The 15,859-nt window shown below is 46.6% G+C and overlaps 1 protein-coding gene across 9 annotated transcripts in view; it reads right to left on the bottom strand.

Annotated features, from left to right (window-relative positions):
* Positions 1-1,326: 1,326 nt before the first annotated feature.
* LOC119953034 (endonuclease V-like) overlaps positions 1,327-15,859 on the bottom strand; it is a 110,571-nt gene continuing 96,038 nt past the window's right edge. For 3 of the 9 annotated variants that reach the window (XM_038776815.1, XM_038776813.1, XM_038776814.1), the window contains 2 exons: positions 11,853-11,899; positions 1,327-1,846 (listed from right to left, as the gene is read on the bottom strand). In XM_038776815.1, coding sequence (XP_038632743.1) covers positions 1,663-1,846; positions 11,853-11,899 — 231 coding nt within the window. In that variant the 3' untranslated portion in view covers positions 1,327-1,662. Of the gene's footprint in view, positions 1,847-11,691; positions 11,900-15,859 lie in introns of those variants that run through there. The other 6 variants (XR_005457942.1, XM_038776819.1, XM_038776816.1 and 3 more) reach the window with 6 other exon arrangements.

Consider the following 15,859-nt stretch of genomic DNA (forward strand, 5'->3'; position numbering starts at 1 on the left):
CGTATCTGATCAAGGTGCGGATGAGCGTATCTGATCAAGGTGCAGATGAGCGTATCTGATCAAGGTGCGGATGAGCGTATCTGATCAAGGTGCGGATGAGCGTATCTGATCAAGGTGCGGATGAGCGTATCTGATCAAGGTGCGGATGAGCGCTCTTTTCTTGGGGACTGGTGAACCCATACTTTCTGCTCATGTCCTAAACCTGTAAGCTTCTGCGTCTCCTTCTTTAACACCACGTTAGGGATTCTTGATATCGATCTGGAGCCTTGTCCACTTGTGGCCATTTTCTGGGTTTCGGACTCGCCAGTGCTGCGGACGGATGTCCTCGCCTTTACCGCGCTGATAGCCCGGAGGCAAGTTCTGCTGGGATGGAGATCTCCTACTCTGCCCAGTGCCTCGGCCTGGTTGGGTGATCTGATGGAGCCCCAATACCTAGAGAAGGTCAAGTACACCATTGGAGGGTGGGTAGAAGGGTTCTATTCGAGATGGCAGCCATTCATTTCCTTTTTCGAAGAGCTAGTCCCCATGAGCTGTTAGGAGGGGTTGTTAGTCTGTGTTCAGTTATAGGTGGGTGGGATAGGGTTAGTGGTGGTGTTAGCTTTTCAAGGTGATACTCATGTACTGTACCTGCATGTATTTGTTGGTTAGCATGGCTTTATTTTGTAATAGTGAAAATTTATTTTCTGCAATAAAAATATATATATTTTTAATTGTTAAACATTGTTTAACTGGTAATTGGAAGCGATTTTCTTCATGGTGTTTAAGTTAGTAATACTGTGTTAGTAATGAAGTTTGTTTTAATGCACCATATCCCTATTGGTGCGTGGAATCACTCCTGAAGCAAAGTGTCCCTTTTCTCACAGTCCCACAAATTAAATTACCAGGGGCTGGTTTAGCACAGTGGGCTAAAGAGCTGGCTTGTAATGCAGAACAAGGCAGCAGCGTGGGTTCAATTCCTGTACTGGCCTCCCCGAACAAGGGCCGGAATGTGGCGACTAGGGGCTTTTCACAGTAACTTCATTGAAGCCTACTTGTGACAATAAGCTATTATTATTATTATTATTATTATTATTAAATAAAATATAGGGGTTTCTGTCCAGTATGCTAGCAACTGTTGGATCTCGTCCACGATCATAATAGTGGAGCACGTTCAAGGGATCTGTGTGCTTCTATTTAACTGCAACTATCAAGCTATAATCCCATTTCTCAGCTCTTTCTCATACCTGCCTTATCAGAGTTAGTTCCAAAGTTAATTCCCTTGTTTGGCATGCTGAAAAGTAGCAGCCTCGAGTGTCTGCTCACATCTGATGTACACGCAGAAAGATCTTATTGAAAATATACATCACTTTAGTATGCTCAATTCCACAACATGCAACATTGAAAATATCTGCTCACATCGGATGTACACGCAGAAAGATCTTATTGAAAATATACATCACTTTAGTATGCTCAATTCCACAACATGTAACATTGAAAATATCACCAATTTCTGTTGAAAACGAAATGAGAAATACAAAAGAAATCAAGAAACAGTGGTTAGTTTGTGCCAAGTTTGGTTCTGAATTCCTGTTGATTGTAGCCCACCATTAGTATCGAGGTAGTTAAGGGATTCCAGGGAGCTTTGAGGTCCGTGTCAGAAACAGAATCACAAACCGCAACTCCTCATCTGGGCGATGAAAGTCTAGTTGGCTTGTTCATGTAAAAACCACGAGACTTCACAGAATCCCGGCAGAGCAGAAAGAGGCCATTCGCTACTGGTGGTGCTGTTTCCCTGAATTGTTCTGACTGTCTCCTGGTCACAGAGGTGGTGTTGGCAGACCGTTGGGAGCAGATGCCTTCATCTGTGCTGGAAGAATAATGAAGAGCACGGCATTGTGTTAACCAACTCATATCGGTTTACTCAACATCTGGCAGAATGACTAGCGGATGCGGATCTGGGTCTGTTCAGACCCAGAAAGAGTCAGTTTGGATTCCACACCTGTACCGCCTCAGCTAATTTTAACGAAGCAGTCATGGCCCAGAGTGTACACTGTTGATTGATTCTTCTTGGAAAGTGCATGTGAGTAACAGGGGAGAGCAGGATAAAGGGTTAACTCCAAACAGCACTCATGCAGAACAACCAGTCTCTAGATTCTTATCCAAATGGTTATGTGCAAGCTTAACTGTTAACTACTATTTCAGAAGAAAGAACAGCCGAGGGCGGATGTTAATTGGATCGCAAGCCAGCCAGACGGTGAAGTATGGAACAAATTCCCCTCTTGATAATCGGTTGATTTACGAAAGACATCATTACACATATGCCTGCTTTCTATCTGATGTCTCAGTGTCCCAGCCATCCCACTTTATATGCTCTTTTAATTACCTGTAAAATAAACTAATTTAACAAATTGTCCCTTCAGAAGACGGGACGGAAATGCCAATCTGGCTACTTTATAAAATTATTATTTTTTAAATGGACAGAGGCATGCCTGACTAGCCACGACTCACACCAGAGGAATTTCGAACCTTCAGAAACCAGCAGGGACCCAGTTACCTTTAAAGACGCACGAATGCCCTCTTTGTGACTACAGAAAATCAATTTAAAAGAAATGCACCAAAACTCTTTATGTTGCAGAGATAGATGGTGGGGAAGTTTTCCACTCCCGTTTATGGAGGGCGGGAACGCGACAGGGTCGGAAAATCCAGCGGGGCTCCCGCCCATCGCTCTTTATATTAAACAATGTCCTTCATCTGTGCATCTTAACAATATAATTATCATACCATTAATAGAACAAACATAATCGGTTAATTGCTTATCCAAATAATTCACCGTACATTTGTATATTCATCAAGTTTTATATAGTTTACTCCTAATAATTCAATGTGTAGATTTTTTTCATTGGAAAAATTATCAATGTGAATTAAATCACATAAACATTGCTACAAAGTAGGAATCTAGTGAAGTGACTTAGCATTTGAAGTAGGCTGTATTGGTTTAATCATTGATAAGGTTTTAAAGTCGGTTATTAAAGATGAGGTTGGGAAGTACTTGGAAGTGCATGGTAAAATAGGACTGAGTCAGCACGACTTTGACAAAGGGAGGTTGTGTCTGACAAATCTGTTAGAGTTCTTTGAGGAGGTAACAAGGAAGTTAGACAAAGGAGAACCAGTGGATGTGATTTATTTAGATTTCCAAAAGGCCTTTGACAAGGTGCCACATAGGAGACTGTTAAATAAGTTAAAAGCCCATGGTGTTAAGGGTAAGATCCTGGCATGGATAGAGGATTGGCTGACTGGCAGAAGGCAGAGAGTGGGAATAAAGGGGTTATTTTCAGGATGGCATCCAGTGACTAGTGGTGTGCCTCAGGGGTCTGTACTGGGACCACAACCTTTTGCAATATACATTAATGATCTGGACGAAGGTACTGAAGGCACTGTTGCTAAGTTTGAAGATGATGCAAAGATCTGTAGAGGGACAGGTAGTATTGAGGAAGCAAGGGGGCTGCAGAAGGACTTGGACAAGCCAGGAGAGTGGACAATGAAGTGGCAAATTAAATACAATGTGGAAAAGTGTGAGGTTATGCACGTTGGAAGGCGGAATTTAGGCACAGATTATTTTCTAAATGGGGAAATGCTTAGGAAATCAGAAGCACAAAGGGACTTGGGAGTCCTTGTTCACGATTCTGTTTAGGTTAATGTGCAGGTTCAGTCGGCAGATAAGAAGGCAAATGCAATGTTAGCATTCATGTCAAGAGGGCTAGAATACAAGACCAGGGATGTACTTCTGAGGCTGTATAAGGCTCTGGTCAGACCCCATTTGGAGTATTGTGAGCAGTTTTGGGCCCCGTATCTAAGGAAGGACGGGCTGGCCTTGGAAGGGTCCAGAGGAGGTTCACAAGAATGATCCCTGGAATGAAGAACTTGTCGTATGAGGAACGTTTGAGGACTCTGGGTCTGTACTCATTGGAGTTTAGAAGGATGAGAGGGGATCTTATTGAAACTTACAAGAAAGATACAGCGAGGCCTGGATAGAATGGGCATGGAGAGGATGTTTCCACTTGTAGGAAAAACTAGAACCAGAGGACATCATCTCAGACTAAAGGGAAGATCCTTTAAAACAGGGATGAGGAGGAATTTCTTCAGCCAGAGGGTGGTGAATCTGTGGAACTATTTGCCGCAGAAGGCTGTTGAGGCCAAATCACTGAGTGTCTTTAAGACAGCGATAGATAGGTTCTTCATTAATAAGGGGATCAGGGGTTATGGGGAGAAGGCAGAAGAATTGGGATGAGAATATATCAGCCATGATTGAATGGCGGAGCAGACTCGATGGATTGGATTGGATTGGATTTGTTTATTGTCACGTGTACCGAGGTACAGTGAAAAGTATTTTTCTGCAAGCAGCTCAACAGATCATTCAGTACATGGAAGAAAAGGGAATCAAACAAAATTCAAGAAGTGTGGCCTAATTCTGCTCCTATGTCTTATGGTCTTATGATGTGGAAAATGCCGGCGTTGATTCACCTGAGGAAGGAGCAGTGCTCCGAAAGCTAGTGATTTGAAACAAACCTGTTTGACTTTGACTCCTTACTTAAGGTCTTATAATCTCGGTGGGAGAATTATACATTATTTACACTGGATATTCCAGAATATGCTGGAATGTAACGAGCAGAATAAACTTGAGTAGGAGTACCATGTTTGGCATTAATATTTCTTACATGTGGTCACAGTATTTGCTGCCACTCTCTTTCCCCCCCCCTTTTAAAATGCTGACATCAATTCCAGCGGTAGAAAACAAAACTGTCAGATCATAGCTGCTCTAAAACAAGACAGCCTTAGTGAATCTTGCAATAATGAGGACCTGCAAACAAATTCCTGAAATCATCACAATGCAAGTCTCAGCAAGACATGTCAGAATCACTGCGAGTGCCTGAGAGAAAGACCAGCATTGTGATGAAGCCCTGTGAGAAACTTCTGCGGACAGATAAATGACAATCACCATTTCTGTCCCTTGCAGAAAAGACGGGGAATAGCTCACCTGGCGGTAAAATTCTGCCGATATTTCTGAATAGCCCCTTATGCACCGATAAAATCAGAAAATCTTTTAAAGGGAATTAACTGCCTTCGCGCCAAAGTGTTTGGAAAATTGAATTATTTCCAAATGCAAAGCATGTTGGTATAAGTTGCGTCAGGACACATCACAATGCCAAAGGTGGTACACTGGTCATCTTCAGTGGCAAAGAAAGGCCTTTATTACAAGGCAGGAACATAGGAATTAGGAGCAGAAGTCGGCAATACAGCCCCTCGAGCTTGCTCCGCCATTCAATCAGGTCATGGCTGATCTCTTCCTGGTCTCCATATCCCTTTAACCCGGTTGGAATCTCAGCCCCCGATGCCCGCTGGTAGAATCACGATCGGGCGGAGAATGTCAGGTCATGCAAAAATCGCCCGGCGCCAATTCCGATGCTCAGGTCCCCCGCCCGGCGACGTTGGTGGACCCATGCAAACTGTTTTTTGCGTGGATTTGAATGTCATTTGCGGTTTGAACACAGTACGCTCCACGGTACTCCACCCATCTCAGACAGGAGTCATACCAGCGCGAATCGGTGCAAATATTTACAAGTGAAGTCGTGGCGCCATGGCTGTTGGGGGGGGGGGGGGGGGGGGGGGGAAAGAAAACTCTCCAAACCTGTCGGTCTTTCTGGGAGAGGCGGCTGTCTGGGCCGCAGAGAGTAATGGGGAACAACATGGTACCACATCCGTGCACTCGGTGTGTCAGGGTGGCCGAGGTCAGACCCCCTTTACTGCACTGTGATTTATACCCACCCCTTTGATGAAACTTACAGGCCCCTGGCTGTTCACACCTGACTGCTCACTGTGGTCTTCTAAATGCTCAGAGAGTCTCTGGTCAAGTGGAAACCCACCCAGCCCAGCCCCCCCCCCCCCCCCAAGAACCCCTCACACCCCGGCAGTATGATCAACGGGATGGGCGTGGCCATGCTCAATTGTCAGCCCACCCCAATGCACTCCTCAGAAGCCGGGAATAGCAGAGCTCATCCCAACCCACGGACACCTGCACGGTGGCACTGGCACCCTCCCTGGCACACTCCCTGGCACACTGCCCCTCTCAGAGTGGAGGCCTTACCAATGACACTATCAGCTTGCCCACCCCTCAGGGCCATGAGCTGTCTGCAAGCCCGGTCTGTCCAACGCGGCCCCTGCTCCCATCCATCCTGCACCCGGCCAGGAAACATGATCAGCTCTCTGTCACAACTTGTGTCACACCCGGGCCACACAACTATAGCTGAGCTCCCAACAAATGCACACCTTCCTCACTGACCCCCATCTGGTGCATTTCCCCAGATACAAGCCTCTTAGCATGAAGCTGACTGGCAGCTCACATTGACCGTCCCCACTACACACTTGTGGCTCGCTTGGCACCGCAGGGTGGCCGTCGAGTTGATGGTCGCCCTGAACCTTTATGGCTCCTTCCATGGCTCGAGTGGGGACCTATGTGGGATCTCGCGAATATCCACACACAGGTGCATCTAAGTCGGGATGGATGTCCTATGGGGCTGGACATCGGTCTAATCACCTTTATACAGGACCAGGCCTACCTGGATGATCGGCCTAAGGATATCATTCATCTTCTGCCGGCATTGCGTGCTAGTCTTCCTGGTGAGGCTGGCAGCAGTGATTGCCTCTACCACCTCTTCCCAGGCCCTGTTCAGAAGGGCAGGTTTGGGGTCTTCCTCTTCCACACCCTGGGGAAGAGGTTGTCCCTCCTCTCCTCAATGGCGTCGAGCAGTGGGTCCACTTCAGATTCCCAAATCATGGGGCAAGTCTTCTCTGAGCCATCTTATTGGCTGGAATGAGAGCGTGAAGTGAGGGGAGCGCTTATAAACTGCTCCATTTTGGCAGGCTCTTCAACACAAATTCCGACCTCAGCGTATCCGATGTCAGTGGGGATGAGAATTTTTGCCAATTCACGTCGGCAGAGCGCTGACCCATTTACAGCTCCTGAATTTCGGATGAATTAGCCCCCCCAATAACGCGGATTGCACGAGATTCAATTCTGGCAGGAACGCTTGGGGTACAATTCAACTAAATTGGATTGGATTGGATTTGTTTACTGTCACGTGTATCAAGGTACAGTGAAAAGTACCTTGCGAGCAGCTCAACAGATCATTAAGTAGATGGGAAGAAAAGGAAATAAAAGAAAATACATAATAAGGCAACACAAGGTATGCAATGTAACTGCATAAGAACCGGCATCGGATGAAGCATACAAGGGCCAGTCCTTAAGAGGGTCATTTAGGAGCCTGGTAACAGTGGGGAAGAAGCTGTTTGTGAGTCTGTTCGTGCGTGTACTCAGACTTCAGTATCTCCTGCCCGATGGAAAAGTTGGAAGAGTGAGTAAGCCGGGTGGGAGGGATCTTTAATTTTGCTGCCCGCTTACCCCAGGCAGCAGGAGGTGTAGATGGAGTCAATGGATGGAAGGCAGGTTAGTGTGATGGACTGGGCGGTATTCACGACTCTGAAGTTTCTTGCGGTCCTGGGCTGAGCAGTTGCCATACCAGGCTGTGATGCAGCCCGATAGGATGCTTTCTATGGTGCATCTGTAAAAGTTGGTAAGGGTTAATGTGGACATGCCGAATATCCTTAGTTTCCTGAGGAAGTATAGGCGCTGTTGTGCTTTCTTGGTGGTAGCGTCGACGTGGGTGGACCAGGACAGATTTTTGGAGATGTGCACCCCATGGAATTTGAAATTGTTGACCATCTCCACCTCGGCCCCGTTGATGCTGACAGGGGTGTATACAGTACTTTGCTTCCTGAAGTCAGTGACCAGCTCTTTAGGTTTGCTGGCATTGAGAGAGAGATTGTTGTCGCTGCACCACTCCACTAGGTTCTCTACCTCCCTCCTGTATTCTGATTCGTCGTTATTCGAGATCTGGCCCACTATGGTCGTATCGTCAGCAAACGTGTAGATGGAGTTGGAACCAAATTTTGCCACACAGTCGCGTGTGTACAGGCAGTATAGTAGGCGGCTAAGTGCGCAGCATTGGGGGGCCCCGATAGTGAGGACTATTGTGGAGGAGGTGTTGTTGTTCATTCTTACTGATTGTGGTCTGTGGGTCAGAAAGTAAAGGATCCAGTTGCAGAGTGAGGAGCCAAGTCCTAGGTTTTGGAGTTTTGATATGAGCTTGGCTGGGATTATGGTGTTGAAGGCGGAGCTGTAGTCAATAAATAGGAGTCTGATGTAGGGGAGTCCTTGTTGTCCAGATGTTCTAGGGATGAGTGTAGGGCCAGGGAAATGGCATCTGATGTGAACCGGTTGCGGCGGTATGCGAATTACAGTGGATCAAGGCGTTCTGGGAGTATGGAGGTGATGCGCTTCACGACCAACCTCTCGAAGTACTACATTACGACTGAAGACAGGGCCACCGGACAGTAGTCATTGAGGCACGTTGCCTGGTTCTTCTTTGGTACCGGTATGATAGTGGTCTTCTTGAAGCAGGTGGGGATCTCGGAGTGGAGTAGGGACAGGTTAAAGAAGTCCCCGAACACCTCTGCCAGCTGGTCCGCGCAGGCTCTGAGTGCACGACCAGGGATCTCGTCTAGGCCCATCACCTTCCGAGGGTTCACTTTCAGGAAGGCCGATCTGACTTCGGAAGCTGTGATGGTGGGTATAGGCGAGGTATGGGCTGCTGGGGCACTCGACAGCGGATTGTTGGTTACCTGCTCGAACCGAGCATAGAATGCATTGAGTTCATCGGGGAGGGGTGCTCTGCTGCCGGAGAAACTGCTCGGCTTCGCTTTGTACCCGTTATGTTGTTTAGTCCTTGTCACAACCGCAGAGAGTCTATCTGTGACTCTAGCTTGGTTTGATATTCTCTCAAATGGGAACAAAGTTCCATAGCGAGCATGTTTAACCGTGTGTTTCCCAGCGCTCGCAGCACCAAGAAGCACACGGCTATAAAATGCCACTTGCTTTAAATAAGGGGCCTCAGTGGGGAATGCATGGCTGAGGTCACAAATAACCCCGTTTCCTACACTGAGGAGCTCCGCCCGCAGGAACTCCTCAGTCGAGCGAGAGATCAGGACGCCGTTTTAAAACATATATAAATTTAGAGTACCCAATTAATTTTTTCCAATTAAGGGGCAATTTAGTGTGGCCAATCCACCTATCCTGCACAGCTTTGGGCTGTGGGGGCGAACCCACGCAGACACGGAGAGAATGTGCAAACTCCACACGGACAGTGACCCAGAGCCGGGATCGAACCTGGGACCTCGGCGCCGTGAGGCAGCAGTGCTAACCCACTGCACCACCGTGCTGCCCCCGGGATACTATTTTTAAATGGCATCCTGATCTCTGATAACAACTAGATACTCAATCCCTTATTCTGAGGCGGCGACCCCCAGTATCCAGGCTCTCCAGCCAGGGCACGGGGCCTCTCAGCATCTATCCGCTCAAGCCCTTTACCAAATTTTATGTTTTCATCTCTCATTTTGCTCCCGTTACACAGGGATCCCATCCTCTACCCAATACTTGAATGTGGCCGCTTTTCAATACTGGGCCCTGATCAGGATCGGAAACCTGACGGCCCAACTGCAAACTCAATCTGCCAGTGACAACAAAATGGACACTTTCAGGCTCTGTTGTCCTTTCTTGAAACGTGTCCAGCAAACGGTTTCTTCCCCTGCTGACCCAAGTAGCATCACAAATAGATCAAACAAAATAAATTACACGCACTCTTGCCTTATTCTGCCCCTCTAATCCATATACAGTATCAAGAAACAACAATCTTACCGATATGTTGCTTTGACCGTTTGTTTTTATCCAGGTCACATGCAGACTGTCGTCTAGGGTCTTCCGTTCTGCTGCACTACTACAGTTCCACTTATTGAGGGGAACCTCCGCCTATTCCCCAGAGTGCCTGCAGCACAGTTACCACTCCTGAGATTGCAGTGTTGTTTCCTTGGCTCCTTTTAACAGGCAGCCTCCCTTCAGTCACGCTCTGCTGGAGCTGTTTTGGGAATGCTCTCCCGGTAAGGGATATCTTAAATTTATTTGACAATTCACTTAAACAGATGTCAAAGATATTGGGCGGGATTCTCCGTACCCGGCGGGGCGGGGGGTCGCGGCGGGATGGAGTGACGTTAAACACTCCGGTGTCGGCCCGCCCCAAAGGTGCGGAATCCTCCGCATCTTCAGGGGCTAGGCCGGCGCCGGAGTGGTTTGGGCCCCGCCGGCCGGCGTGGAAGGCCTTTGGCGTCACGCCAGACGGGGCCGAAGGGACTCCGTCGGCTGGCGCGAGTCTGCGCATGCGCGGTAGCATCAGCGACTGCTGATGTCATCCCCGCGCATGCGCGGGGTGAGGTTCATCTACACGTCAGCCATCGCGGAGGCTGACATGACCAACATGTAGGTAAAGAGTGGCCCCCATGGTACAGGCCCGCCAGTGGATCAGTGTGTCCCGATCGTGGGCCAGGCCACTGTGGGGGCACCCCCCCGGGCCAGATTGCCCCTCGTCGCCCCAGAACCCCGCCCACGCCGCCAGGTCCCGCCAGTAAGGGACCTAGTCTGATCTACGCCGGTGGGACTGGCAAAGAACCAGCGGGACTTCGGCCCATTGCAGGCCGGAGAATCACCGGGGGGAGGGCCGTGAGCGGCCGGCGTGATTCCCGCCCCCGTCAAATCTCCAGTGCCGGAGAATTCGGCGGGGGTGTGATTCATGCTGCCCCCCGGCAATTCTCCAACCCGGCGGGGGGGGCGGAGAATCACACCCATTATCTGCTCAATGTATCTTTGTGCGTAATATGGGGGAGTGTCGTGAATGAAAACGGCAGCTCCCGCGTCTCTCGTTGTCGTCACAGAGTGACAAAAAGCTCTGAAATTACAACGGAAATCTTCGTCACCATGTTCGTCAGCAAAGAGAAACATCAGGAATCAGTTTAATGTTTCAGCTGACCCTTCACCAGAATCTTATTCTCCCCCACTGTTTCTCATTCATACACGGACTGATTACCTGCTGTGGGTTCCCATCATTTTCTGTTTCTTCTCCCCCCCCGCCCCTCGGGTATTCACAGCATCAGTGGCTTCTCTTTCTAACTTTGAACAGATTATCTCTCGGACTTAAATCCCTCGCGCCGCACAAGAAAAACTCGCTCCTGTTCAGAACGAACCACAGTGCTGTCACATTCATCCGTCAGCTGCTGGACACCAATAACTCACAGATCCGAACCCTATTTCCCGAACCATTCTCTGGATGGGGGATTGGGGGGGGGGGGGGGGGGCACACATGCCACCCCTTGCCTAAATGTGGTTTTACATTATTTTAAAAAATTAGTGTGGTTTTCTGTGTCCCACTGCTTTGAGTAGTCGGAATCATCCGTGAAAACCCCAGCAGACTGGCTCAGATGATTAAGCATAATTGTATATTTTAAATGCAATAAAACTAACAACTGAGATCACATTGTTCCGCGATAGTTGCTGTAAAACCCATAAGTATAAGCTTTGAACATTGCACTTATCTTGAGCTGCATTTCATCACACACACACACACTAAACCTCGTGCCTGCTATGCAGTATTTATGGATCACTTCAATGTCATTTCCACCAGCATATTAGCAAGATTAGTGCGTTCCTTCTCATATTTGCTTTAAAAGCTGCTGTAGTGAACGGAGCATGTACATAAACAGAAATGCGTCAAATTGGTGTTTTGTATCTTTATTAGATTCTGAAATATTGCTCTCTGAGGAATCAAGCATGGTGTTGTTATGTGCAATCAGCAAATTTTAGGACGCAATACTTCTGTAATCATAAGGGATGATACTGAAAAGCTGTGAACAGTGCTCTCGGTATTCCTACTTACTGCTCAAACACAATAATGATGGATTGAAATGGATTTCTTGTTTGTGGCTGCAAAAAAAACATAATAAAGAAAATACATTATATACTAAGAATTAAAGGATAAGGAAACCCCAGGGGGAGTATTTGCAGTGCAAAGTACTCCTACATCTGTATAATTCACAAATAAAATTGAGGAATATGTTTTCTGCCCAAGGATCCCTGACATTTCTGATTTTCCGCGCCTAGCTGAATTAATCGGTTTGGTCTTAAGTACATCCAGGAACAGCTCCACTTCGTTAAATGGAAATTACTGTCGTGGACTGGGATGCTATGGCTGAGCTAAAAAGGTTAGTGTAATCTGGGTACTACAGTCAATAGGCTATCCGGCTGTAAGGTTTTCTTATTATGCTATCTACTCCCATACCCCTAGTCAGTATAAACGCCTCTTATCTCAGTCCCTTATTAACTCAATTTCTGGTACACTCGCTCTCTTTCCTCACAGGGTAGCAGTGGTTTATGATTCTGTAATTAAACAGATTTGAATGGGTTCGCAAAGTGTTAGGATCCAATGTTATTGATTTTCCCCCGTCCAGCCATAGAGAGCAGTCCATGTGAGCTGATATGGGAGGAGCACTGTGCTAATCAGGTACTTTCTCCCCCCTCCACAATCAAACTAAAACATAATCAGTCAGGGCTGGGTGAAGGAATAAGTGGGCTAGTCTATCCTTACTTCTCATAATCTAGGAAAGCTTTTATTTTAAAATTTTTAAATAGTACCCAATTCATTTTTTTTCCAATTAAGGAGCAATTTAGCGTGGCCAATCCACCTACCCTGCACATTTTTGGGTTGTGGGGATGAGACCCACGCAGACCCGGGAAGAATGTGCAAACTCCACATGGACAGTGACCCAGGGCTGGGATCGAACCTGGGACCTCGGCGCCGTGAATCTATGGTCAACAAAAGTCAAAAACACCTTTCTCAACGTCATTCAAAATGTCAATTTTCATACATTTCAACACTTATCAACAGTGGAGTGAATCAAATTGTGCTTGATCCTATCTTCACCCAATATCTATACACAGGAAATCCCACAAGCTGATGAAGAGCTTCATTAAGGCTGATGCAGCCCCAAGCAAATCAAACAACATTCTTAAACATTGGTATCTGAAATACAAGAAGCACATTTTAAAGAATTGTTAATGTTGGTCCCCAATATCAATAGTAAATCATAGTTAAAAAGTTAGTAATACTGAGGGTTTAATGGTGTCATAAAGTTATTGAAATAGAATTAAATATAGCAAGATTACACTGTGCACTGGCCTCGATCTAATTGAGGGACTACACAGAATCTAGTCAATAATTCAGACACTGGACAGAATCTAGACTGTAAACCAGGGACTGGACAGAATCTAGTCTGTAATCCAGGAACTGGACAGAATCTAGTCTGTAATCCAGGAACTGGGCAGAATCTAGTCTGTAATCCAGGAACTGGACAGAATCTAGTCTGTAACCCAGGAACTGGACAGAATCTAGTCTGTAATCCAAGAACTGGACAGAATCTAGTCTGTAATCCAGGAACTGGCCAGAATCTAGTCTGTAATCCAGGAACTGGACAGAATCTAGTCTGTAATCCAGGAACTGGACAGAATCTAGTCTGTAATCCAGGAACTGGACAGAATCTAGTCTGTAATCCAGGAACTGGACAGAATCTAGTCTGTAACCCAAGGACTGGACGGAATCTAGTCTGTAATCCAGGGACTGGACAGAATCTAGTCTGTAATCCAGGGACTGGACAGAATTTAGTCTGTAATCCAGGGACTGGACAGAATCTGGTCTGTAATCCAGGAACTGGCCACATTTGCTTGACGACCAGCAAAGCAAGATGGAGCAAAGTTGTATTGCAGCCATGTCTTTGTGAGTCCCAGCAACACTGGTATAGGTATGGATCTCCATCCTATCAATATCCTCAGGGTTACCATTTACCAGAAATTGAACTGAATCATATAAACACTGTGGCTACAAGAGCAGGTTAGATGTTAAGAAACCTGTGGTGGACAAAGCTTGTCCACCATCTGCAAAGCACAAGTCAGGAGTATGGTGGAATACTCTCTCCACTTGCCTGGATAGTGCAGCTCCAACAACACTCAAGGAGCTCAACACCAAGCAGACCACTTGATTAGCACCTCACGCACAAACATTCAATCCCGCCACAACCGACGCACAGTAACAGTCGTGTGCACGATGCGCTGCAGCAAATCACCAAGGTTCCTTCGACAGCACATTCCAAACCATCTCGAAGGACAAGGGCAACAGATGCATAGGAACACCACCATCTGGAAGTCCCCCTCCAACGCACTCACCATCATGACTTGGCAATATCTCACCATTCCTTCACTGTCGCTGGGTCATAATCCCCCCCCCCCCACCCTCTAGCAGCACTGTGGGTGTACCTACATCACATGGATTGCAGCAGTTCAAGAAGGTAACTCACCTTCACAAAGAAAACGAGAGGTGGGGAATAAATACTGGTCTAGCCAGCGACGCCCACATCCCATAAAAATGAATAAATCAAAAGCACCCCTAGCCCGGGGTGAGGCCATATCAGAAACCTGGCACTGAGTGGAAGTTTCACAATGCTACACTTCCAGGCGTGTAGAGGGCAGTATAATTTCAAAGCCCATCTTCGAAAATGTAATAACAATAGTACAGATGCTTCAAAGGAAGCGTGATTTTCTCTTTGGAATCAAACATGTCTTCAGCCCTGAAGCACACTTAGGGATATTAAGGGCTACAAACTAAGGTTACCAAGTCTATCCAAGGACTGTGCTCATCGTTCAAGATACAAAAAAAAACTTTGTTGACAGATGATCCCTCTTTGACTCTGAACTCCAACATTCCTGTTGGTTGCTGATGGTCAGATACTGATGGTGTGTACATGAGGGTGGATATTAAGGGCTACAAAATTCATGTTCTGTAGTTTTACTTCCAAAATCGCCTATTTTTGGGAAGGCACATTTATGGTAAAAATTGAACGCAATATTCAGTTGTTTCAAATATTCTGACTGGATCAATAATGGAAGTGGAACTCTGCATCACAGGCAGCCAGTAAACATGCAGGATGGCTTGGTTCACCCCTCGTAATTTTAACTGTCAACGCTTCTGACAGTTTTCAATATTGACTCAGATGACAGACATATGCCATTAATATTTAATGAACATTTCATTATGTTGGGCAAAGGATTTTTGCTATCATAAATATTCACTGCCTCCAAGTCCATAATTCCTCGACATTAGCGATAGTTATTAGGCTGGCACATGTCCGTCAATACGGGTTCCCAGCTTGCAGAACTGCAATGTCAGATTTTAGGCATGTTAATATCATCTTAACCCTTACGTGATGGAATCTGCAGTTTCAAACTTTGGCAAATTTCTTTTTTAGATGGACACCAACTGAAAAGGGAAACAGACCCTTCCAGTTTCTAAGGAAACGATAACTGAAAATGTAATTGGAAACCAAAATTTCCAGGGAAAGCGAACCTGGTTGAAAGCATATGCAAAGGAACAGATCAGTGACGTGAATGAGTCCAGTGGCTAACTTAAGACGACAGAGGCTGGATCCAGGAGCTGAGAATAAGCAAAGATCTTGTTGCCGTGGCTGTTTTCTTTTACTCGTTGAAAACATTGGTGGATCTAAACTGAGTTGGGGAAGTTCTGCAGACGTTTTGGTGAAGACCGTGCATGCCGAACTCAAGGTAGTTGTGCGCTGCTGTCGGCTGAGGATCAAGCTAGCTCCAGACAGGCGAGGAGGGGAAATTCTTCATGTAGAAGGCGGAGTATTGAAGAACTTTGTGACCAAGATTAATAACCAATGTGCTGAATGGATTGTTGAGCCAATTTGTAAGATCTGTCTTAGTTGTAGCTGCCATTTAATGGTACTTTATAATTTATAATTGACCTCAATTCGCCTGTTAATTAATATTTAACTTAGCTTGATTCGGGGCAGCACAGTGACGCAGTGGTTAGCACTG

The sequence above is a fragment of the Scyliorhinus canicula genome, chromosome 18 (assembly GCF_902713615.1).
Source record: "Scyliorhinus canicula chromosome 18, sScyCan1.1, whole genome shotgun sequence".
In the NCBI taxonomy this organism is placed as follows: Eukaryota; Metazoa; Chordata; class Chondrichthyes; order Carcharhiniformes; family Scyliorhinidae; genus Scyliorhinus; species Scyliorhinus canicula.